Source organism: Aotus nancymaae, unplaced genomic scaffold, assembly GCF_030222135.1.
Source record: "Aotus nancymaae isolate 86718 unplaced genomic scaffold, 86718_ANA_hifiasm-v0.15.2.pri h1tg000003l, whole genome shotgun sequence".
Taxonomy (NCBI): domain Eukaryota; kingdom Metazoa; phylum Chordata; class Mammalia; order Primates; family Aotidae; genus Aotus; species Aotus nancymaae.
In genome coordinates, this window is record NW_026988414.1 from 34,299,245 (window position 1) to 34,325,375 (window position 26,131).

A 26,131-nucleotide genomic window follows, 5' to 3' on the forward strand; every position below is an offset into this window, starting at 1 on the left:
TTCTTGACTATGTGCAGATGGTGATGAGGTTCTCCAGGATGGTGAAGGCACATGATGGAAGAATTCTGGGTTCTTGAATGAGTACATCTTCCCCTACCTGAACACCCAACTCACCACTGTTGTGTAGATAAAAAGTATATACTGTTAAGCCACAGGAATTTAGGTTATCTACTTCAGCAGAACCTAACAAATACACTCACCTAAAAACTTAATCACAGGATTTACTTAAATAGGTATTTTCCTGGTACATTTAAAAGGAACAGAAGACAATTTAGCCTTGCCATTTTCATGCATCCATTTTGACCCTACTTTTAACTCAGCTATTTTATCTCAGATAACTTTGACCACACAAAATGTTTTGATTCTATGCTTAATAAAACACTGAAGTCAGAATTATGTCAGTACTTAAAATTTCTTGTTGAGAAAGCAAACTTAAAAAAGAATGTTTAATCTGCTTAAAAATATAGTACAGTAAACCAACTCTAGTTATCTGCTTTTATTTTTAGTTCAATGAAAATAAATTCAACTATTAATTTATAATAAATTCAATCATTTTAAATTCGAGTATTGAAAAATAATTGAAATTATTTTTGTCAGAATCAATTATTTTACATTTAAATGATTTGATTTTTGCTCACAGAAGAATTTATTAATCACAGATTCTACTATCGTGAGTTTTCTTTAGGGATCATTAGTTCTACCAAGTAAACTTTCCTGGGTCAAATTTTGCATATCAAAATGTTCTTAACTATATCTATTTTTCATCAGGTTTTAGTTGATACTAAATTTTACCATGTGGCACCTTAACCATCATAAGTTTTATTTTTTGTGGATTATTTTTACTGGTCATATTCACCATGTGGGTAAAAGTGTCCTTGGAATCAAAACAATGGGATTGAAGCATTGTACTTCTTTGATTTACCAAGATTCAATTTTGACCCAACTCTTTCAGAACACGCTGCTTGCCTCAAAGACCCCATAACCCTAGCCCCAACCCTGTGCCATTCATAAAATATTAAAAGCTTTTCTTAGAGCTACTTACAAGGTACAGGCAGATGAAAGCCAATACAATGGTTCCAATCATTCTGCTTGGGAATTGAAAGCAGGGATCCCACTCATATATCCTGGTTTGGAACCAAGACTTTTTTTCTTCTCTGTGGATGAGAAATAAATATCAAAAGATGAGAGGCTGGTAGGAAAACAAATGCCTGATTCATCTGAAAATAGCCCCACCTTCTTTTTATCTTAGAGTATATTGTAAAAAGAGATCACTGTTAGCTTCCACGGTTTTCATTTTCCCCTTATTCTTAAGGACAAAAACTGGATTTTTTTATTTATCAGAAATTCACCAAACTAAAAGATTAAAGTTCCCAACCTGTCTTGCAGCTCAGAGTGACCAGACTAAATCCAGGCCAACAAAATGTGGCCACAAGTGTGGTGTGGGGCTTTGGAGAGAACGCTCAGATGGAACTAACATAGCTGGGAAAGCTTCTTTGCCTTGCCTTGCCTGCTGTCTGAAATGCAGATGTGGTGGGTGGTCCAAGCTGGAGCTCCAGGAGCCACATTGGACCATGAGACAGCATTGAGGATGGAAAGCACATACATGATGCTAGAGCATAAAGAAAGGTGATTGGTGAACTGTCATGGTAGGCAGTACAGGGTCAAGATAGATTGCTCACCTTTAGAGTTATTTTATAAGAGAAAGTAATAAATCTCTCTCTTGGTTGTGCCACTATTACTTTGGGTTTTCTACTACATGTAGCCAAACTGAATTCTAACCAAAGTACTAGCTTTGCCACTGTATGACCATGGACCAGACACATCCCTTCTGGGGCATATGCCCACATGCATAGTGAAAGGGGCAGATGTGGTGGTGGCTTGTATGATTCTGAGATCTGGTGCTTTTGCCCGGCAACATGAATATCCTCCTCTACTGGTAACAGCATCTCAGTTTTGTTTTTTTGATACAGGGTCTTGCTCTGTTGCCCAGGCTGGAGTAATGTGGTCACTGCTGAATGCAGTAGCGTGGTCACCACTTACTGCAGCCTTGACCTCCTGACTCAAGTGATCCTCCCACTTCAGTCTCCCAAGTAGCTGGGACCACAGACGTGCACCACACCTGCCTAAATAGTTCATTTTTTGCAGAGATGGGGTCTCGCCATGTTGCCCAGGTTGGTCTTGAACTCCTGAGCTCAAGCGATCCTGCCACCTCAGCCTCCCAAAAGTACTGGGATTACAGGCATGAGCTGCCACGCCCAGCCTAACACCTCAGTTTTTATTTGGGGAACCACCACTCCCTGTCCCTGGGTAAGAGATGCTGATTCCACTTCCTAGCTCCAGAGAAAATGGAGGGACATGTGACTCAGGCTTAGTCAATCAGTGAACTCCAATCCCTGCCACAGTAACTGGTTTCAGGGAGGTGTGTGATCCAATTTGATCCAGTGAAACACGTTCGTGGGACTTTTGTTTGAGTAACTGGAAAGCAGCATTCATCTGTCTTCTGGGCTTAAACCAGGAGTGTATAAACATAGAGAGTCTGGGCGCCACCATGTGGAGGAATCCCACTTAAATGGGAGGCCGACACATTAAAGCAGAGCTGAGGGGAGATGGAGGGACAGAGACCTGGTTTTGATCATATCAGTTAAGCCTGTGGATCCAGCTTGCCTGAAACTGACTACCTCTAGACTTTTTAGTGATGGGAGCCCATAAGTTTCCTTTCTTGCTTCAATCCAGTTTGAGTTGGGTTTCTGTTTTTAGAAAATGAGGGTTTTGATCACTACAGTGCCTTTCTGGTCATCCCAGGTTCTGTCACATCATCAGGGCTCATCAGAGTGGATGCAAACCTGCAGGGAACAGAACTGTGGCTTACTGTGGGCGCGGTTTCCTCAGGAGCTGCTTGACATGCTCTGCCTGGTGCGCTTCCAGGACAGGCTTTTCTTCCTGTGAGACAGCAGACAGGCTTACACTCTGGCTCATAAATTCTTGTTAGGCTTTCGATCTCATTAAGTGGAGGCAATGGCCATAGAGGGCAGGATTTTGGGTAGGAGCTGCTCTTTTGGATTTAGCCATGCTGTGGTCAAGATACGTCTTTCCTCTCCCCCACACCCCACTGTTGAATTTGCCTCATGCCAAAGAGGCTATGTTTGCCAGTGGTTAAGGAAGAGGCTCCATAACTGAACTGTCTGGGTTCCATTCCTGGATATGCTACAGGTTATCTATGTGAAAGGAAAATATCTTGGCCCCCCAAAATCACTAAGCTAAAGGGAAAAATCAAGCTGGGAACTGCTTAGGGCAAGTCTGTCTTCCATGCTATTCCAAGTCACCCCTCTACTCACTGAGATAAATGCATATCTGATTGCCTCCTTTAGAGAGGCTAATCAGAAACTCAAAAGAATATAATCATTTGTCTCATCTACCTATGCCCTGAAGCCCCTTCTAGTTGTCCCACCTTTTCAGACAGAACCAATGTTTATCTTACAACTGTTGATGGATGTCTCATGTCTCCCTAAAATGTATAAAACCAAACTGTGCTCTGACTACACGGGGCACATGTTGTCAGGACCTCATGAGGCTGTGTCATGGGTGTGTGTCCTCAACTTCGGCAAAATAAACATTCTACATTAACTGAGACCTGTCTCAGATTTTCATGGTTCCCAGCTAGGAACTTCAGGCAACTCAACTCACCTCCCTGCATCCAAGTTTCTGAATTCAGAATGTGAGGTGTAGTAACAGTACTTGCCTCCCTGGCTGTTGTAGGGATGAAACCCATCAGTCCATGCAGTGCTCATACTTAGTACTCACCACCTGGAGCTCCCAGCCAAGGTGCACTCTCAGAGCCTTGACAAACATATACAGGAAGCGGCCCAGCAGGAAGGCGAGGCACAGCAGCGAGGGCCAGTAGAACACGAGGGTCTCGTACTTCCCCACAAACTGCAACAGAAGCAGACCACAACACAGCTCCAGGCAGGTGGGGCCAAGCCACCTGCTGAAGCTGCAGGACTCTGCCTGCCCCAGCTTGCTCCAGCAAGGCCCCCTCTCTCAGGCTTGGCAGTCAGTGGCCAATCCCCCATCTCCCAAACCCCCAACATCAGAATGGGCAGTGAACTTGGAGCACAGCAACCCTGGATTCAAGTCTTGGCACCCCCGTTTTATTTTATAAAGCTAGTTTTCTAGTCTGGGTCACAGAGCAAGACCCTGTCTCAAAACAAAACTAGTTTTCAAGGTGTTTTGTCTTTATTACGAGCTATTAATAAATGCTTCTTTGGGAAAATATACGAGTAAGAGAGCCAGAGGTGGGTAGGTAGATGGAAGGAGGAGGTAAAGTGGGAGAGAGACTGAGAGGGAGAAGGAGAAACAGAGAGGAAGAAATAGAAGGAGGGAGGTACAGAGGAAGAAAAAAACCCGTAATTGCCATAAGGCTAGGACCAATACAAGCTGAAGGAAGAGTAACAGTTCTCTCAAGAAGGTACTCATAGATTTTCTGTGTTTTTAGTTTTATTTTGATGAAAAAGATTGTTTTTCGCTGTCTCAAAGCAAATAATATTGTGACTTATCTTTTACACTTTACTGGTTGGTTTCATGTTTTTTACATTTCCAGAGTCATATTACCTCCCATGGGAAATCGGGATTTGAGGTTGTGATGTTCAGGTGTAGGATGGAGATATGCTGAGATGCAGGGCTCATGTCTTCCCTTGAGCCTCCTCTCCAACATATGCTTATGGCTAGATATAACCACTGCCAACATTTCTGTGGCTTTCATCTATATATCTATATGCTCTATAATTGAGGTTGTACCAAACATAAAGGTCTGCACATATGCACTCCTGGCCCAGGTGACTTTCGTGCAACCTGCCTGGTAGCATTTCTAGGTCCACTGTTACATCCCTCTTTACTGGAGTCCAGGGCTAAAGAGATGAACCAGTTCCCACCAACTCTGAGGACAATGCATGGCAAAATTGGAAGGGGCTCATCTGGTCCAAGTCTTCCATTTTATAGAAAAAGAGATTGGAGCTACATAGAGTGAAAAGAAATTGACTTTGGAGTCAGTCAGACCTGGCCTCAATTCCCAATTCTGCTGCGTCCTATGAGTTACTTAACGTACTTGACACTCACTTACTATACTAGTTCCTCACCTGTGAACTAGGTTTGATGAACTTCCCACCCTCACAGGGCTGCTGCGAGGAGTAAATAAGAAAACGCCTGTCTGTGAATGCACACCTTGATGAACATGGGTGCTATATAAATGGAAGCATTGTGAATGATAACAACTACCTTTTTACACACATGAGGAAGTGGAGCCCCAGAAGTGACAGAGGCTTGTTCAAGATCACACAGCAAGATGACCACAGTGATAGGACTGAAAACCCCAAAAAAGGCCGACAGAGACTCACCTGCCCATGGGGACACTGTGAAACTTGAAGAATGGTGACAGCAAACCTGCAGGAACAGAAACAGAGTTTGGGGCCCTGGGGTTCTCTCCCAGCACAGCCCCAGGAACAGCCCCTGTAAAAATGGCTCAGATTGCACCCACCCGCACCTACTTGTCCCCTTCAGGAAGGCTGATTCCCAGGCCTCCATGGACACCTCTCCCTGATCAGCCACCCTGCTCATGCCAAAGTAGGCGCACACTAAATTCATTCATTCACCTGCCCTCATGGAGCACGTGGAATGCATGATGGCAGAGCAGGAGGCCCTTAGAGAGCTCATCCTCCCTCCCGTCATCATTCAAATGGGAGCTGGAAGTCCAGAGTTGGCAAGGGATTTATCCAAGTCACACATGGGAATGGGCAGACCCAGGTTTCCTGACTCTGTGGCCTAGGCTCTTCTTGCCTCTATGTGACCTGTTTGTAGCCTCTGCTCAGAAGTAATAAGCCTTGATGCTTTACCCCACGCCCGCCCCCACATGCATTCCCAGTCCTGTTCCAGCTTGGGCCATACTCCCATGGTGCCCAAGCTGCTGAGCAATTCCCACCACCCTGTTATCTCCTGGGCAAACATCTGTCACAGGCTGATGAGATGATATTACGCCACATCTAACTGGATACTTTCCATTTAAATTTTTAAAAAGCAAGTCACTTACAAACTTTACAATTGTAGCCACTGGTGTGTCAGTTGCTTGTGAGCCCCCTGCCCGTCATCTCTAAGTGGAGCCTGAGAATCCCAGCCCCATAGAAAATGCTGGATTGGGGAAAGAGCCCAGCAAAGGAGTTGGGAACAAAGAAATGAGTCTCAGAGGCTGGAGAGTAGAATTGTTGGAGGGGTTTTCAGTCAACAACTGTTCTCTGGTGTCAGTTCTGTGCCAAGTCTGGTGCCAGTTCTGTGCCAAGTCTGAGGTCACAGAGCTCAACATGAAGGCCAAGAAGCTTGCATCTGGTGGAAGTGATTGTCCTCGAAGCAGGAGTGTATACTTATCCCTAGACATGACCCACACAGGAAATGGGGACATACAGACAAAGAGGCCAGAATACTTGGTCCACGCAAGTCTGTCTTGTTTTCCAGAGTATTTCCTGTCTTATAGTAGGGATGTAATGGTTGTTGAATGAATAAGTAGATGGATGAAGGAACGTAGGAGTCTTGTGTGGCTGGAGGTGTGTGCTAGACACGGTTGGGGGAGGGAGGGAGAGGGAAAGGCTAAACTGTGATGGCCCTGAATGCCCAGCTAAGGCACGGGAACTTTCTCCAAGGCTCCCGAGAGAAGCCATGGCAGCTTTGATGAGAAGCCTCGAAAGGGGCTCCTTTGTCTTCCAGTGGGGTCCCCAGCAGCTTACAGAAATGAGTTTTCCTCAGGAATGGAAAACAAAATACTGTATTCTTACTTCTAAGTAGGAGCTAAGCTGTGGGTGTGCAAAGGCATACAGAGTGATATCATGGACTCTGGAGACTCAGAAGGGGGAAGGGTGGGAGCAGGGAGAAGGAGAAAAAGCTTCAGATCAGTCACAGTGTCCACTACTAGGCTGATGGATGCAAGAAAATCTCAGAATTCACCACGATACAATTAATCCTTATAATCAAAAACCACTTATACCCCAAAAGCTATTGAAATAGAAATAAATAAGATTATAATTTATCTGGAAAAAAAAAAAAGAAATGAGTTTTCCTAAATCCTTGACTTCTAGGAACATTCTAATCATAAGCAGCCTTGTGTAAAGCAGATAGAATGCCAGCCTGGCCTTCTGAAGCCTCCAATGCAGTCCCCACAATGGGACCATGGATAGGTCACCCTTGCCCTCCCTGGGCCTCAGTTCAGGGCAAAGGTGTCCCCCAAGGGGAGCTCCCAGGTCACCTCCAGCCCTACGCCCAGAGTTCAGTCATACATAAGGAGTCGGGGGAGTGGGGGCAGGCAGAGACCGTCTTACCAGATAAGAGAGTAGCAGAAGCCCAGGGTGGAGCTGACCAGCTGGAACTCCGACGAGAGGCAGGCAAAGAAGGGGAAGTAAGACAGGCCAACTTCAAGGCCTCCAATCAGAAGCTCAAAGGCTGGGGAGACAGGGCCAGAGACACTGTGAGCTTCTCTTACCACTGGGTTCGGGGAGTCCCAGGGAAGTTGTGGTACCTCATGCTGACCTCTAGTCAGAGAGCTCAGGACCCAGTGAAAAGAATGGAACAGCCCCAGCCTAGGGCCAGCAGGAATGCAGGAATGTCTTTCATTCGTTCATGCAATAGACCCTTCCTGGTCCCTATTCGGTGCCAGGCACTGGGCTTACTATTGACATGAAGGAGACTTGGTCCTTGTACTTGGTGAGCTCACAGTGTAATGGATGGAAACACACTGGATAAACAAACAGACAAATGAACATGCAAAAATAGTGACTGAGGGTCAAGTATTACAAGTGCACCAGACTCAGAGAGAGGGGCTATAGTATGTGCAAAGCTGCTTGTCAACTACAGTGCACTTTACACATAAGGGAACAGCCATGTTAATCCTACCACTAACTAGCTCTGAGGTGGACTAACAGCATCCAGTATAATCTAATCATGCATGATGACCTTTTCAAAGTGTCTACTCTACCCAGGAGGCAGAGGTTGCAGTGAGCTGAGATCGTGCCACTGCACTTCAGCCTGGGAGACAGTTCAAGACTGTCTCAAAAACAAAACAAAAACAAAGTGTCTACTCTGAGCTGGGTCCTGGGCCAGGCACTCAGGACAGGAGGAATGGACAAGGTTCTTGCTTTGAGATGCTGACCATCCAACAGGAAAGACAGGTGGGAAAGTCAGTGGCATGAAATGACCTGTAAGACAGGGACATTCAGCCTGCTGCGAGGACACAAAAGATGAAGCTACTGATCTCACTTGGGGCATCAGGGAAGGCTTCCTGGAGGCAATACAACATAAGCAGGAGACTGTATGATGGAGAGAAGTAGGGAAGGAAGGACATCAAAGGATGGGAGATAATTGGCTGGTCAGTATACATGTGAATGTGAGCGGTGGAGGGTTGGCAGGAAAGATCAATACAAAAACAATAATTGCAGTGAGGATAGCAGTTGCAGCAGTAAAACATTCTAATCTCTCTGAATTCCTCCCATAGAAATAGACAGAGCAGCTAGAAAGACAAAACCAAAGACTCACAGATAACATCTGCAACAAATCTAGGTGACAGGACCCATTTGATGTCAATGTCTGAGTAAGAGGAAGCAGAAGAAAGGCAAGAGGGGGTCTGAAGGCCAAAGAGCTGATGAACTCAAAATTTCCAGCAGATACTAACTAGAAAATGCAGCTGAAGGCCACGATTCATAGGTGAGTATAAGCAGACATTAGCAGGATCTGAAGATGCTGGAGTTGTCTAAGCCCCAGGAAGTTACTACACTAATAATCTAAGGCCCTTCCCAGGACAAAGCCCCTTACTGAGCATCAATTGCTGGCAGTAGAATCCAAAATGAGGAGTAGCTGGGAAATAATGTGTCTGGACAAGGGTGGAAAAGAGAGGTAGACTCAGAAAATATGAGGAGATAGATGGATGGATGGATGGATAGATGGATAGATAGGTAGATAGTGGAGAGATGATAGTGGATGGATGATAGACAGATATTAGATAGATTATAGATAGATTGATAAAAGATAGATAGATGAGACAGAGATATAGTCACATTGTGAAAACTAAAAAGGGAACTCTAGAGACATAAAGCAAAAAATAATATCTGACCCATCCTTCCTACTTGAATTTATAAGAAAACTTATTTCACTTAAAAATGAGCCACAGATGTGTGTCTGTAGTTGCAGCTACTGCGGGGCTGAGGCAGAAAAATCCCTTCAACTTGGGAGGCAGAGGTTGTGGTGAGCTGCGATCATGTCACTGTACTCCAGCCTGGGCAACAGACTGAGACTTCATCTCAAGAAAAAAAAATTCAAAGTTATAAGAAAAAAAAGGATAAGGAGCAGAAAAATATCACTACAGATCACAAAACCACTCCAGAAAGAGGCCTGTAAGACAGATGGAAACAAAAATCTAATATTTCAATATAAGCTAAAAGAAATTAAGAAAATCATAGCATCTATGAACAAAGAATCTATAAATCAGAATTTGAAAAACTAATAAATGAAGTTATTAAAAAAAGATTTGATGACATGTTAGATAACTCAGGAAAAAATTAGAAATACAAGAAAAAAATCATTTCAGAAATGAAGACCAAAGTAAAACAAATGGAAAATTGATATCCTGAATATATGAAGAGCATCTGAAAATAAAGAACACACTATATTTACACTTCCACCTAAAACAAACAAAAACCAGACAAAATGTATAAAACAACTGCTTTCATGGCATTCGACTTCAGGCAGCAGAGGACGATAATGACTGAAGGACAGTAAACAAACAAGGTGAGCCCCACAATTTCCCTACCTTAACGTAGAATGCAGTATAGGCAGGGGAAACCCAGGCAGAGCCCTGCAGGTTCCCTGAGTTGAGGAGATAGAACTGAGACTCTAGGAAGACAAAGACAGCTAGAATTTACAGGAGATAGTACTGGAGAGGAGGGAGCTGCACAAGAGAGAGTTCTGGGAGACAGGGATCTGCGAAGGGTTCCCCTGAGTCTTCAGCTGAGTGCTGACCAGCACAGTTGTGTATGACAGAACCACTTGAAAAGACTAAAAGTAACCATGACTGCAACTCACATAGGTCCAGTATAGTGCCTGTTCTCACCAATCAGACTGAAAAACTTCATGACATCAAAAGCACAAGCAAATTTGTACTTCCTCAAAATATAAAACTTTTATGTATGAAAGGGCATTATTAAGAAAGTGAAAAGAAAACCTACAGAATAAGAGAAAGCATTTGCAAGTCATAGAATATATAAAGAAGTCCTACAACTCAACATCAAAAAGACAGAAAACTCAGTAAAAAGATGACCAGGACTTGAATAGACAAGTCCCGAAACAAGACATACAAATGACCAATAAGCACATAAAAAGATGCTCAGCATCACTAGTCATTAGGGAAATGCAAGTCAAGACAACAATGAGATACTACTGCACACCTATTAGGGTGGTTATAATCAACACACACACACACACAAACACACACACACACTCTCACACAGAGAGAGAGAGAGAAAACAACAAGAGTTGGCTAGGATGTGGTGAAAGTGGAACTCTTTCACATTGCTAATAAAAATAAAAAATGGTGCAACCACTGTGAAAAGCAGTGTGCTCAAAAAGGTAAGCATAGATTTGACTTCACAAGTGACCCAGCAATTCCACTCCCAGGTATACAACCAAAAGAATTTAAAATGGGGACACAGACACCTGTGCACCAATGTTCACTGCAACATTATTAACAATAGCCAAAAGATGAAAACAACCCAAGTGCTCATCAACAGATAAATGGATTATCAGCCATAATATAATGCAGTATCAGTCATAAAAAGGAATAAGGTTCTGATCCATGCTACAACATGAATGATTCTTGAAAATATTATGCTAAGTGAAAGAAAGCCAGACACAAAAGTACAACTATTGTTTGAATCCATTTAAAAAGAAATATCTCAAAGAGGCAAATTCACAGAGATGGAAAATATATTAGAGCTTATCAGGGTGATATAGTTTGGCTGTATCTCCACCCAAATCTTATCTTGAATTGTAGTTCCCACAATCCCCATGTGTGGTGGAGGAACCCAGTGGGAGGTAACTGAATCATGGGAGGGTGATTTCCACCATAATATTCTCCTGATAGTGACTAAGTTCTCACAAGATATGATGGTTTTATAAGGGGTTTCCCTCTTTGTTTGGCTCTCATTCTCTCTCCTGCTGCCATATGAAGAAGGACATGTTTGCTTCCCCTTCTGCCATGACTGTAAGTTTCCTGAGACTTCTCCAGCCCAGTGGAACTGTGAGTCAATTAAACTTCTTTCCTTTATGAATTACTCAGTCTTAGGTATTTCTTCACAGCAGCATGAGAATGGACTAATTTACCAGGGTCTGAGGAGAGGGGGAAAGAAAAGTTATTGCTTAATAGTTAATGTTTGGAGTGATAAAAGGTCTTGAAAATAGATATTTGTAATGGTTGCACAAAATTGTGAATGTAATTAATGCCACTGGGTTGTATATTTTTAAATGGTTAAAATGGAAAATTTGTATTATATATATTTTACTATAATAAAATTATTTTAAAGGAACAGAGCATCAATTAACTATGCAACAACTTCAATGCTCTACAATTGGAGTCCTCAAGGAGGGAAGAGTGAGAAAAAAATTTAAATAATTAATGGCAGAAATAAAGATGTTCTTCAAAACCAATGAGAATGAAGACACAACATACCCGAATCTCTGGGACACATTTAAAGCCGTGTCTAGAGGGAAATTTATAGCAATAAATGCCCATATGAGAAGTGAGGAAAGATCTAAAATCAACACCCTATAATCAAAATTAAAAGAACTAGAGAAGCAAGACCAAACAAATTCAAAAGCTAGCAGAAGACAAGAAATAACTAAGATCAGAGAAGAACTGAAGGAGACAGAGACACAAAAATCAATAAATCAAGGAGCTGGTGTTTTGAAAAGATCAACGAAACAGATAGACCAATAAATAGCCTGACTAATAAAAAAGAAAAGAGAGAAGAATCAAATAGATGCAATAAAAAATGATAAAGGGGATATCACCACCAATTCCACAGAAATATAAACTACCATCAGAGATAACTATAAACAACTCTATGCACATAAACCAGTAAATTTAGAAGAAATGAATAAATTCCTGGACACGTACACCCTCCCAAGACTAAACCAGGAAGAAGGTGAATCCCTGAATAGACTAATAACAAGGTCTGAAGTTGAGGCAGCAATTAATAGCCTACCATAAGAAGTCCAGGTCTAGACGGTTCACAGCCGAATTCTACCAGATGTGCAAAGAGGAGCTAGTACCATTCCTTCTGAAACTATCCCAAACAACACAAAAAGAGGGAATATTCCCTAATTCATTTTATGAGACCAACATCATCCTGATACCAAAACCTGGCAGAGACACAACTAAAAAAGAAAATTTCAGGCCAATATCCATGATGAACATTGATGCAAATATCTTCAATAAAATATTGGCAAACCGAATGCAACAGCACATCAAAAAGATTATCCATCATGATCAAGTAGGCTTTCATCCCAGGGATGCAAGCCTGGTTCAACATACACAAATCGATAAATGTAATCTATCACATAAACAGAACCAAAGACAAAAACCACATGATTATCTCAATAGATGCAGAGAAGGCCTTTGACAAAATTCAACAGCACTTTATGCTAAAAACTCTCAATAAACTAGGTATTGATGGCATATATCTCAAAATAATAAAAGCTATCTATGACAAACCCACAGCCAATAACCATACTGAATAGGCAAAAACTGGAAGCATTCCCTTTGAAAACTGGCACTAGACAAGGGTACCCTCTCTCACCATTCCTATTCAACATAGTATTGGAAGTTCTAGCCAGAGCAATCAGACAAGAAAAAGAAATAAAGGGTATACAATTAGGAAAAGAGGAAGTCAAATTGTCTCTATTTGCAGATGACATGACGCTATACTTAGAAGACCCCATTGTCTCAGCCCAAAATCTCCTTAAGATGATAAGTAACTTCAGCAAAGTCTTAGGATACAAAATCAATGTGCAAAAATCACAAGCATTCCTATACACCAATAACAGAAAAATGGAGAGCCAAATCATGAGTGAACTCCCATTCACAACTGCTACAAAGAGAATAAATACCTAGGAATACAACTAACAAAGGACATGAAGGACCTCTTCAAGGAGAACTACAAACCACTGCTCAAGGAAGAGGACACAAACAGATGGAAAACATTCCATGCTCATGGTTAGGAAGAATCAATATTGTGAAAATGGCCACACTGCCCAAAGTAATTTATAGATTCAATGCTATCATCATCAAGCTGCCATTGACCTTCTTCACAGAACTGGAAAAAAACCACCTTAAACTTCAGATGGAACCAAAAAAGAGCCTGCATAGCCAAGACGATCCTAATCAAAAAGAACAAAGCTGGAGGCATCACATTACCTGACTTCAAACTATACTATAAGGCTACATTAATCAAAACAGCATGGTACTGGTACCAAAACAGAGATATAGACCAATGGAACAGACAAGAGGCCTTGGAAGTAACGCCACACACCTACTCAACTGATCTGTGACAAACCTGATAAAAACAAGCAATGGGGAAAGGATTCCCTGTTTAATAAATGGTGTTAGGAAAACTGGCTAACCATGTGCAGAAAGCTGAAACTGGACCCATTCCTTACACCTTATACAAAAATTAACTCCAGATGAACTAAAGATTTAAACACAAGACCTAATACCATAAAAATCCTAGAAGAAAACCTAGGCAATACCATTCAGGACATAGGCATAGGCAAGGACTTTATGACTAAAACACCAAAAGCAACGGCAACAAAAGCCAAAATAGACAAATGGGATCTAATCAAACTTAGAAGCTTCTGCACAGCAAAAGAAACAATCATTAGAGTGAACCGGCAACCAACAGAATGGCAAAAAATTTTGCAAGCTACCCATCTGACAAAGGGCTAATATCCAGAATCCACAAAGAACTAAAACAAATTTTCAAGAAAAAAACAAACAACCCCATCAAAAAGTGGGTGAAGGATATGAACAGGCACTTTTCAAAAGAAGACATTTATGCAGCCAACAAACATATAAAAAAATGTTCATCATCACTGGTCATTAGAGAAATGCAAATCAAAACCACATTGAGATACCATCTCATGCCAGTTAGAATGGCAATCATTAAAAAATCTGGAGACAACAGATGCTGGAGAGGATGTGGAGAAATAGGAACGCTTTTACACTGTTGATGGGAGTGTAAATTAGTTCAACCATTGTGAAAGACGGTGTGGTGATTCCTCAAGTATCTAGAAATAAAAATACCATTTGACCCAGCAATCCCATTACTGGGTATATACCCAAAGGATTATAAATCGTTCTATTATAAAGACACATGCACATGTATGTTCATTGTGGCACTGTTTACAATAGCAAAGACTTGGAACCAACCCAAATGCCCATCAATGATAGACTGGATAAAGAAAATGTGGCCCATATACACCATGGAATACTATGTAGCCATAAAAAAGGATGAGTTCATGTCCTTTGCAGGGACATGGATGAATCTGTAAACCATCACTCTCAGCAAACTGACACAAGAACAGAAAACCAAACACCACATGCTCTCACTCATAAATGGGTGTTGAACAATGAGAACACATGGACACAGGGAGGGGAACATCACACATGGGGGTCTGTTGGGGGTTGGGAGGCTAGGGGAGCGATAGCAGGAGGTGGGGAGGTTGGGGAGGGATAACAGGAGAAATACCTAATGTAGGTGACGGGGGAATGGAGGTAGCAAACCACCATGGCATATGCATACCTATGTAACAATCCTGCAAGATCTGCACACGTACCCCAGAACTTAAAGTATAATTTAAAAAAAGAGAGAGGAAAAAAAATAACTAACGGCCAAAATTTCTCCTTTTCCCATCCCTCCCTCCCTCCCATCCACCCTTCCTTTCTTCCTTCCCCTTTTTTTTTTGAGACACAGTCTCGCTTGTTACCAGGCTGGAGTGCAGTGGCATGGGCTGGGCTGACTGCAACTGGGTTCAAGTGATTCCCTTGCTTCAGCCTCCCAAGAAGCTAGAACTACAGGTGCATGCCACCACAGCTGGCTAATTTTTTGTATTTTTAGTTGAGATGGCATGTCACTATATTGGCCAGGCTGGTCTCAAACTCCTGATCTCAAGTGATCCACCCACCTGAGCCTCCCAAAGTGCTGGGATTACAGGCTTGAGCCATTGCGCCTGGCCTTTCTTCCTTTTTTCTCTTTCTTTTCTTTTTTTGTGACAGGGTCTTGCTCTGTAGCCCAGGCTGGAATGCAGTGGCACAGTCATGGCTCACTGTAGCTTCAACCACCCAGGCTCAGGTGATCCTCCTGCCTCAGCTTTCCAAGTAGCTGGGAATACAGGCATGTGACACCATGCCCAGCTGATTTTATTTTTATTTTTGTAGAGGTGGGGTCTCACTATGTTGCCCAGGCTGGTCTCAAACTCCTGGGCTCAAGAATCCTCCTGCCTCAGCCTCCCAAAGTGCTGGGATTAGAAGTCTGAGTCACCTCACCATGCCCAAAACTTTTCTAAATTTGAGGAAAATCAAAATGCAGAGATCAACATACCCCAAGCGTGAGAAACATCAAGAAAATTAGACACATCATAATACAATTGTTCAAAATAAGTGCTTTAAAAAAACAAGATTTTTCCCTAACATGAAGAGCAAGAGAAGGATGCTTGGTCTGATTACTTGTACTGGGCATTATATTGGAAGTTTTACCCTCTGCAATTAGGAAAAACAATAACAATAAAATAAGAGACCTCTAGAATGGAAAAGAAAAAATAAAACTACTGCCTTTATTCACAGATGATATGATATAGTATATAGAAAATACTATACAATCTATAGAAAAAGCTACTGGAACTAATAAGTGAGTTCAGCAAGGTTGTAGGATATAAGATCAACATACAAAAATCAACTCTATTTCTATTTATTAGCAATGAACAATAAAAAATATAAAACATATAAATCTGACAAAAGATGTGAAAGGTCTATTCACTGAAACCTACAAAATGTTGCTGAGAGAAATGAATAAACTCTAAATAAAAGGAGAGATATATTGTGTTTATGGGTCAGAAGACTCACTATCATTAAAATAACAATTTTCCTAAAATGGATCTAAAAATGTACAAATGATATAATCTTAATTTCAGCATTAATACATTGACAAATTTATTCTAAAATTCATGTAGATATGCAAAGAACCTAGAATAGCAAAAACAACTTTGAAAAAAATAAATTGGAAGGTTAATACCACCTGATTTCAATATTTATTATAAATCTAAAATAATCAAGGCAGTATGATATTGGTGCAAAGACAGACAAATAGATAAACAGGAGAAAACAGAGAGTCTAAAAATAGACCCACACATATGTGGCCAATCGCTTTTCAACAAAGGTGCAAAGGCATGTCAGTGGACAAAGGACGGGTTTTTGCAGCAAATAGTGCTAGAATACTTTTTATTCAGCAAACCAAAGGCATAAAAGAACTTTAATCCACATCTTCTATTATATACTATATGCAAAAAGAAAAAATAGCTCAAAATGTATTGCAGACCTCAAAGCAAAATTTGAGGCTATAAAACTCTGGGGAAAAAAACAGAGGAGAAAATCTACATGACCTTATCTTAGAAAAAGATTCTTATATGACACCATAAGCATGATCCATAAAAGAAAAAAAACAGAATCAATTGGATTTCATCAAAATTAATGTCAGCTTCTCAAAATAGTTTGTTAGGAGGATGAAAATTTGAGCTACAGATTAGGAGAAAATATTTGCAATTGATGCATGTGTACAATAATAGTCTTACAACCAAAATATATTTTTAAAACTCTGAAAACTCACTAGAAAGAAAGCAAAAAACCCAATTTTTGACAATAGACAAATGATTTGAATAGATGTTTCATCAAAGCAGGTACAGGAATAGCAAATAAGCACATGAAAATAGCTCAACGGCATTAGTCATTATAAAAATGCAAATTCTATATAAGCACATGAAAATAGGCTCAACAGCATTAGTCATTATAAAAATGCAAATTAAAACCACAATAAAAAACCACAACACACTTCTTAGAACCGCCAAAATTTTAAAAATGGACTGTACCAGTGTTGGAGAAACTGGAACTCTCATACTGATGGGGATAATCTAAAGTGGTACAATCACGTTAAAAAGCAGTTTGACAGTTTCTTTAAAAGTATGATCTACTATATGATCTGTGTAATCCAACCATTCTACTCACAGGTATTCACCCAAGGAAAATTGAAGCATGGGTACATGAAAAGACTTGTACACAAACGTTCACAGCAGTTTATTTACAATGGCCAAAAGTGGAAATAAATCAGATATTACTCAAGAGGTGAATGGATAAACAAACTGTAGTTGATTTATAAAGTGGAATACTACTCAGCAAGGACCAGGATAAGCTAGTAGCACGTTACATATGTATGAATCTCAAAATAGCTACGCTGACTGAAAGAAGCCAGACTCCAAAAAAAAGTACATTCTGTATGATTCCATTTATACAAAATTATGGAAAATGCAAACTTAGTAGATTACTTGTTGCTTGTAAATGAGGGCAGTGACAGAAGAGGGGAGGAAAGGGGAGATTACAAAGGGGAACAAGGAAATCTCTGGGATTCCTTATCCTGATTGTGGTAATGGCTTCATTAATGTGAACATTTGCAAAACTTCTCAAACTGTGTACTTCTAAGAGGTGTGCAAGGATATATCATTTTGGTTTTAATTTGCATTTTCTTAAAGACTAATGACCTGTTAGTAGGCATTTGATTTAGGCTCAGAGCCCATGAGAGGGAACTGTACTAAACAGAGAGGTTTTAGAATGATTGTATAAGGGAACAGTGAACTTGTAGCTTAGAGTTACTCCTTCAGATGGAGCATGAGGCATGGGAAAAGATGAGGCCTCAGACTAATGGCCAAAAACATAAGCATTGACCTTTGAGGAGGAATGGTGCTCATCAATATCAAGAAGGCAGCCATGGCTATGACACAGGAGAGCTTTTGACAAGTAGGTGAGGAAGAACTTACTTCCTGAGACTTGGTACCTCATGCCTAAAGGACTTCTGAATCTAACTGGGCAGATCCCCACAAAGAAGCTTTGAAGATCTGTGGGCTAGGCATTGACCCTGGGCAAGTGACAGGCTAGCAAGAACATGATTGTTCACAGAGTTTATGCCCTGATCCCAGAGAGCACGGGCCACGTGGTCTCTGAGAGCAAGAATTTCCATGATGCAGTTTCTAGCAGTCCTAGTACCTTGGACTAGGCATTTAAGTCCTAGTACCTTGGGCCCACTGTGGGATCTGCAGGGGCTGGTAGCCTTCTGAGAACAAAAACATGACCTTATTAGCTGTGGCCCCAAAGGCAATTCCATAGGACCATCGGTTACTGAAAGTGCCCACGAAGTCCAGAGGCCTGCAAACAACAGAAACAGTGTGTGAGGCCAGAAGGTGGCTCTGAGACATTCCCACAGATCATCACCAAAGTAGTGATCCCACCCTGAGGAGGGATTATTGAAGTCAGCTGCTCATTGCAACTGACATTTCACAGGGCCCTGTGTGCCAGGCCTAGGGCTAAGCATGGATTCAGGGTACTGAAGTGAGGAGGACAAAACTCTTGCTCTGGAGGAGCTCCAAGACTAGCAGGGGATACAAGCAAGGACATCAGAAGCCATGAAGGCAAAATGGGACGAGTTTCATCTATAAGAGACACAGACAGAATGACTGAAGGACCAAAACAAGGAGTATGTGTCCGAGACAGATTAGGGGAAGCCTGCCCTCATCCAGCCATATTCTATGAGAATTTTCCTACCAATATCCCTGATGAGGGTCTAGGTACAGGTGTCACTTGCTATGTCTATGCTTGAAGAAGTAATAGGCCACCCTAAAATATGCCACTCTGGCTTATCAATTGCTTTGAGTTAAACACACTTAAAAAACAGCAGGTACAAGATCATTCTGACCTTCATGCTATTTCTCAAAAACAGGAGATGAAATTTCTGTGTAAAAAATGCTCTCCCTATACAGAAGGAAAATAACATTCTTATCATCAGGGACAGGAAGTTGAGACCAAGAGAACTTGGTACAGACCTTATTTAAATAACTCTTGCCTTCTAGTCTCCCTGCACAATTTAGTTACTTTTTCACAACTTAACTATTCTTCGTCCAATTCGATGTGTACATATTCAACTCTAACTGTGTATTTGGGTCTTCATTTCCTTATAAGGGCTCCTGTGTCACATAAAACTTACATTATAATTCTCAGGCCCAGATGAAAAATCTAAGAGGGTAGAGATAAACCTTTGCCTCCCCTAAATAACCATGCCTTCCTAGCCGCAGTTGGCTGGACTATGGGCCTGTCTTTGGATGGGCTGATCAGATGTCTGGTCTTACATTTTGAATCTGTGGCCCTAAGGACAGGAACGAGTTAGCTGTTAAGGTCCTTGTCTGGAAAGTCATAAGAAGTTGGGATCAGAGTCAACGCCAGAGGACAGCCAAGGCTATAGGGAAGCAGAGATTCTAAGTCAGTGAGGAAAATGGCAGAACGGTGCTGAGGAGGCACCAGTGACACAGAGGGGCAGAGAGAGAGAAGAAAATCAATCTCCCACAGATTCCCATCTCAAGAGATTCAGTTTCTATGAGGCCTGTTCTGTAGGTTTATGTGAGACCTCTAAATTTGTTTAAAAAAAATCCTTTCTTGCCAGGTGCAGTGGCTCACATCTGTGATACCAGCACTTTGGGAAGCCAAGGCAAGTGAACGGCTTGAACCCAGGAGCTTGAGACCAGCCTGGGCAACTTGGTGAAACTCTGTTTCTACAAACACACAAAAATTAGCCAGGTGTGGTGGTGCCCACCTGTAATCCCAGATACTTGGGAGGCTAAGCTGGGAGGATCACTTGAGCCCAGAAGGTTGAGGCTGCAGTGAGCCAAAACTGTATCATTATGCTCCAGACTGGGTAACAGAGCTAGACTCTCTCAAAAAAAAAAAAAAAAAAATATATATATATATATATATATATATATATCTTCCTTTAATGTAAACAAGCTTGTGTGAATACCTGTTTCTTCTAACCAAGACAGCTTTGTATAGGTCAGAGGAAGCAGTTGCATTTGGGAGAAGAAAAAAGGCTCTTTGAATGAAAAGGGCCATTTAAAGTGAGTCTTAATGAAAACTCAGGAGGGAAGGGAGAGCCAGGCACGGCAGGCAGGAAGTCTCATTGGCTCACTCACCTTCACCTTTAAGGCTCAGCAGGAGCACGCCTTCTAGGAAGCCTCCCTGATCACCCACCTCCAGTGAGGCTGCCCCATCTGTGTCCCCTCAGCATTAAGTTCATGTCCCTGTTCAGCACACCTCTGTCACCCAGGCTGGAGTATAATGGTGTAATTTTGGCTCACTGCACCCTCAACCTCCTGAGCTCAAGTGATCCTCTCACCTTAGCCTCTTGAGTACCTGGAACTACAGGTGGGCGCCACCACACCAGACCCTTTTGAGACAAGGTCTAGCTCTGTCATATCATTTCCTCTCTGACTTAGAATCTCTGCTTCCCTATAACCTTAGCTCTCCACTTGTTTAGTAAACTATAAACTCCTTTGGGGTGGGGACTGAGCACAGGACCTTGGAAAGAGTAGGTACTTAGCGCAGGTTTGTGGACATACATTTTGTTGAATTGAATCGAATTCTAATCAAGATTCCATCTGTAGTACTTAAGAGCTATGTGAGACACAGTTTCCTCATCTTTAAAACAGAGATAGAATCGCCTACTCTACCCATATCATAGTCATTGTGGACAGCAAATGACGAACTGCTTTATCAGCTGCACAGTGCCACACACGTGTGAGGGGTCATTGCTTGGAAAAGACGATGGGCCAAAATTATCAGATAAGCAGGGTTTTAGGTGGGAAAGTAGCCAGGGAGCAAGTCAATTGTGTCATTATCAATGTAATTCAAAGCAGTTGAATGTAATTGCTATGGCCTCCTACTTCTTATAAAGTCCTGTGCCAGCCCCTACATGCTAAATGCCCAGGACAGAACTGAAGGTCTTTATCCACCAGCTTCAGTTTTTTTTCAGTGCCTCAATCAATGGCTCTCAGGCCTGGCAGCTTGAAAAGTACGGACTGCCCAGTGGGTGGTATCCAGAATGAATCTCTCACCTGCAGCTTAGGTACCCCTTGCCTCACTTCTGACATCTGTTTCTCTCTCTTCTCCAGAGTCCTTGGCTGAGACCTCAGCAGGTCCACAGCTTGAGCCTGCTCAGGTTATAACACTGGGGGATTCAAGAGAATATAAAGCTGATCTGGGCTAAATCTCCTGTTACTTGTTAGCTTTGTGGCTGTGGACTGGTCACTTAACGTCTCTGAGCATGAGTTTTCTCATGCATTGCACAACAACTTCTACCATGCTAGATTGACAAAAGGATTCGTCAAAATTCGGCAAAGCAGATGGTTCAGTGCTTGGGTCACAGATGGTATGCAATAATGTTAACTGCATGATGATGAAGATGATGATAAGAAGTGATGAAACAGATAAGAGCAATCAGAACTCAAGGAAAAATGTGATACAAGCTGCAGAGACTCAAAATGGCAGAGCTAGAAAAGCTCTGAAAGCTCTCGTGGTGCATAACCCATGATGCCATCCTAACAAGCTTTGCTGTCTCCAATCACAGGGAGCTCTCTCCCTCCTGCCTCCTGAGGTGGCTATAGTCTCAAAGGTGGGAAGATCTTTTCCATAGTGAGCTGGGTCTCCAAGAGACGTTTTAAGCATATTTCAGCAGCCCTGGGTGCTGAGAGCCGCAATGGCTTGGAAACCAATTCTGAACTCTAAGAGCTTTGGTTGGGTTGGGGCATGGAGGGGCAGGGCTGTGCAGAGTGAGGTAGAGGTGGAGGAGGGGTCCTAGGAGCTCATAATTGGTGTTGGCTCCAACCACAGGGTACCCCAAGCTGTAGGGGTTGACTCAACTCACATGATAATTCCAAAGCAGTTCCCCAGGAGGTAAGAGGTATCGTCTCTCTGTCTACGATGCTCTCGTCTTTGGAGGAAGGACAAGATCAAAATGATGAAAAGCTGTAAGAAGAGAAGATGAGAGAGTTAGTGGGCATGTTCATCCTCAGTGTGGCCTCTAAGCCCTCCCTGAAAGCAAATGTGTGGGTCAGCAGAGTGCACAGAACGTTAGTGACACCTCAGACTCCAGAGTCAGAGGGCTGACTGCATGCACCCTTGAGCTACCAGAATGTTCTGTACTAAGCTTTCCCTCCTGTTGCCCTGAAAAGATGTAGGTTCAAATCTGGTCTCTCTCACATCCTGGTTGAGAGGGAGATTTAACTTTCCTGTACCTCAGTTTCCTCATCTGTCAAAAGGCAGTACTAACTGCCAGGTTGCAAAGCCTTCTCTGCCGCTTTCCTGTGGATTCAGTCATGTTCTCACAAACTTCATGCTCTTTCTCTCTCCTGCCTTTATCAGAAACTTCTTGAGAATTTTCTACATTTGTGTCTCCATTCCTTTACCTCTCACTGGCTCCTGAATCCCCTGACCTGGCTTCTACCCCCATCACTCTGCTGAGAAAGCTATGGCTAAAGTCACTTGATTGTTCTGTGGTTCGGTCCCACGTATACTTGAAGTCCAAATCTAGCTTGATCGCTCAGCAGCATTCTACAGTGTTGACCATCCCTCCTCTTTGAGTACTCTCTTCCCTAGGCCTTCATCAAACATGCTTTCCTGATTTTTCCCCATTATTTCTCAGTATCCTCTGCCGGATAGTTCTTTACCCCAGCCCTAGATGCAGAGTTCCTTATAGCTCAGTCCAAGGGCTACTCATCTTCTTACCTGATCTTCCCTTCCTTGATGATCTCATTATTTGTTGCCCAGGCTGGTCTCAAAAGTCCTGGCCTCAAGTGATCCTCCCACCCTGGCCTCCCAAAGCACTAGAATTACAGGTATGAGCCATTGTGCCTAGCCTCATCTCCATGTTTTAATGACCATCAATACACAGAAGACTTAAATATGAATCTCCAGCCCTGACCTTGTCCATGAACTCCAAAACTACATAACCAACTACACTGTTGAAACTTTTTTTGATGTATTGAAAGCTCAAAGCTTTTATCAAAAACTTCAATATGTCTCTTGTTTTGAGACAGGGTCTCACTCTGTCACCCGGGCTGGAGTGCAATAGCACAATCACGGCTGATTGCAGCCTCAAACTCCCATACTCAGCTGATCCCCCCACCTCAGCCTCCTGAGTAGCTGGGCCACCATCCCCAGATAATTTTTGTACTTTTTGTAGAGATGAGGTTTTGCCATGTACCCCATCCTGTTCTCAAACTCCTAGACTCAAGTGATCTGCCTGCCTTGGCCTCCCAAAGTGCTAGGATTACAGGCATGAGTCACTGTCTTATATCTACCTTAAACCTGGATCTCTTCTAATTTTCCTTAATGAGTGAATGGCAGCTGCCATCATCTTTTCAGTTGTGCAAGTTAGAAACCCAAGTCATCTTCAACCTCCTCCTCTCTGTAACCTTCCTACCCAGCCCATTACAAGTCCTATTGTTTTTACCTCCTGAACTTCTGGAGTTGACATCATGATCTAGGATGAGATAAAATCATGTCTCATCTGGATCCCTGCAACAGTCTCTCAATTGGTCTTCCTGCCTCATCTCTTGCCCACTTCCAACTCAATCTCCACATTGTAACCAGAGAGACCGTTTAAAAGCATAAATCTGATCATACCACCTTTATGGAAACACTTCCATTACTTCCCATTGTACTCAGAATGAAGGCAAAACTTAACACAGAGCCCCATAGGGCTCTACCTGGCCTGCCCTGCCCACCTCCCCAGACCTCTCCACTTCAGTTCTCTAGTCTGGCCATGGCTGAACTTCTCAGCTCTTCCCACTCTGCCTTCTCACTCCCTCCACAGAGCCTTTGCATGAGATCTCCCCTGTCTGCAACATACTTAACTACATCTTCCAACTGACATCAGCACAGTCATTACTTCATCAGAAAAGCCGGTTTGACTTCCCTAAAAGCCCATATGCTTGATTCTTGGGCCCTTAAAAGCCTTCTACTGTCATATTTTTGGTATATAATGTAAGAAATTTTGGAAGGAAACTCAGCTGATCTCTCTCCCCTGACTTTTTCAGGTCTGTTTGGGAGTCTGTGTTTGGCAGTGGCCCAGCTGCCCTTTCCTGCCCTCCTCATCCTTCCCCTGCCTTTACTTACTGATGGGATGAGGGAATAATGGAGGAAGAGCTCCATGTCCACCAAGCTGGTACAGGTGCCATTTAACCGCCCGGTCCTGCAAAATGGCCAAAAAAAAAAAATCACATTCATATCATCAGTCATTGCTGTATTCATCCACCCTTTAGTCTTGAACATCAATGTCAAGAAGTTTGTCTTGTAGCCCACTAAGACCATCTGATCTTTTTAAACTTCACTTTCTCAGAGCCAAGGATGCTCACCTGTAGTGCATCTTCCCTAAGTGGCATAATCCTCTTTCATCTTTTTTTCTCCAGCTTGATTATTTATCCAATGTCTCTGCTAACTGGAATTAAGTCCTTCATTTAGGGGCGGAATCCAGTTCTATGGGGCTCAAAGCTTATATAATTAGGGCATCCTTTTAAAGTAATACTACAAAATATCTTACTTGTTCATATTTTAAGGGAAACATATGACCATGTAAACACTTTATCAGGGTTCTTCCCACTCTCCCAGAGCCTTGGAAGGGTCCTGTGTGAGTGAGGGGCCCTGAGACTAATCGTTCACTTCACAAGAAATTAGCGTTGTCAAGATCAAGAAGCATCAGCTCACTCCTGAGCCACTGCTGAGCTGCTGGGGCGAGAGAGAGACTCCTGGACTACAGGCTGCAGACGCTGTTCTCTCCAGCCCCCACTATCTGCGGGACAGGACTGTCACTGTCTCATGTCTAAAACACATGGCAGCAGCATTATGGCTTCTCTTCAAAGAGGTGCCTCCTTTCTGGGACTCCCACCACATTTTGTTCTTTCTGCTCTGATTTCCACAAGGCCACCACAGCACATACTATCATATATGTCCACATCTTTGTTATGCTCTTCCTAACTCCAGCAGCATCCTCCAGCCATCTGCTGACCTTCGTTCCCTAGCCAGCACCTACTCTTCTCTCAGACATCTCAGAAAAGAGGACTCCTCTGGAGATTCCATAAGCATGGCATATTACCCAGTAAGTCTTTAAAATGCCAGTGCTCCACAGTTATGTCTAACCATGGATCTGAAATATCTGATAAGTGATGGGGTGGGGGTGAGTGAGACTCAAGCTATCAGATATGTGATATAACTGTAAACTTTTAGGAAGGTAAACAGACCATATAAACCAGTCTCCCCATCCCATAGAAAACCCTTAAACTGATGGATGGATGGAGGGAGGGAGGGAAGGAAGGAAGGAGACAAGAGAGAGAAAGAAAGAAAGAAAAGAAAAGAAAAGGAAGGAAGGAAAAGAAAAAAGAAAAGGAAGGCAGGAAAGAGATAGAGAAGGAAAGAGAAAGAAAGAAAGAAAAGAAAAGAAAAGGAAGGGAGGGATGACGGGAGAAAAGGAGGAAGGAAGGGGGAGGAAGGAAAGAGAGAGAGAAAATGCATAACCATACTAGAAAACAAGAAGGGGCTGTATCAGGGACATGGAAACTACCAGAAGACCTTGAAAGATGGAGGGCAACTGGGACTAAATCAGAGTAAAGGCATCAGCCAACATGGCTACAGGCTGTAGGAGCACTCAGGATGTGCTCAATACCCACATTACAAGAAATGGAAGCAGAATAGTGCTGGCAGTGGACCATGGGATGATGAATTGTGGTATCATAGAGAGGGCAATAAAGCAGGATGTCCCTGTTCAAGTGTCCTCCCACCCTCACTCATCAGCCAGTTTCTACACTGAGACTATGAACAACATAATCCTGAGTTATTAGAAGTGGTCATCTCTGGGTGGTAGAATTAGAGGCATTCTATTATCTTTTTCTTTATATAAAGAGGTACTGCTTA

The 26,131-nt window shown here is 42.4% G+C and overlaps 1 protein-coding gene across 1 annotated transcript in view; it reads right to left on the reverse strand.

Moving 5' to 3' along the window:
• Positions 1–26,131, reverse strand: part of LOC105733377 (stimulated by retinoic acid gene 6 protein-like) — a 433,741-nt gene that overhangs the window by 15,665 nt on the left and 391,945 nt on the right. Inside the window, exons 12-19 of the mRNA XM_064379820.1 lie at positions 24,341–24,416; positions 22,089–22,189; positions 18,414–18,544; positions 7,356–7,476; positions 5,391–5,436; positions 3,802–3,930; positions 2,870–2,940; positions 1,043–1,154 (exon numbers count right to left, since the gene is read on the reverse strand). Coding sequence (XP_064235890.1) covers positions 1,043–1,154; positions 2,870–2,940; positions 3,802–3,930; positions 5,391–5,436; positions 7,356–7,476; positions 18,414–18,544; positions 22,089–22,189; positions 24,341–24,416 — 787 coding nt within the window. The remainder of the gene's footprint in view (positions 1–1,042; positions 1,155–2,869; positions 2,941–3,801; positions 3,931–5,390; positions 5,437–7,355; positions 7,477–18,413; positions 18,545–22,088; positions 22,190–24,340; positions 24,417–26,131) is intronic.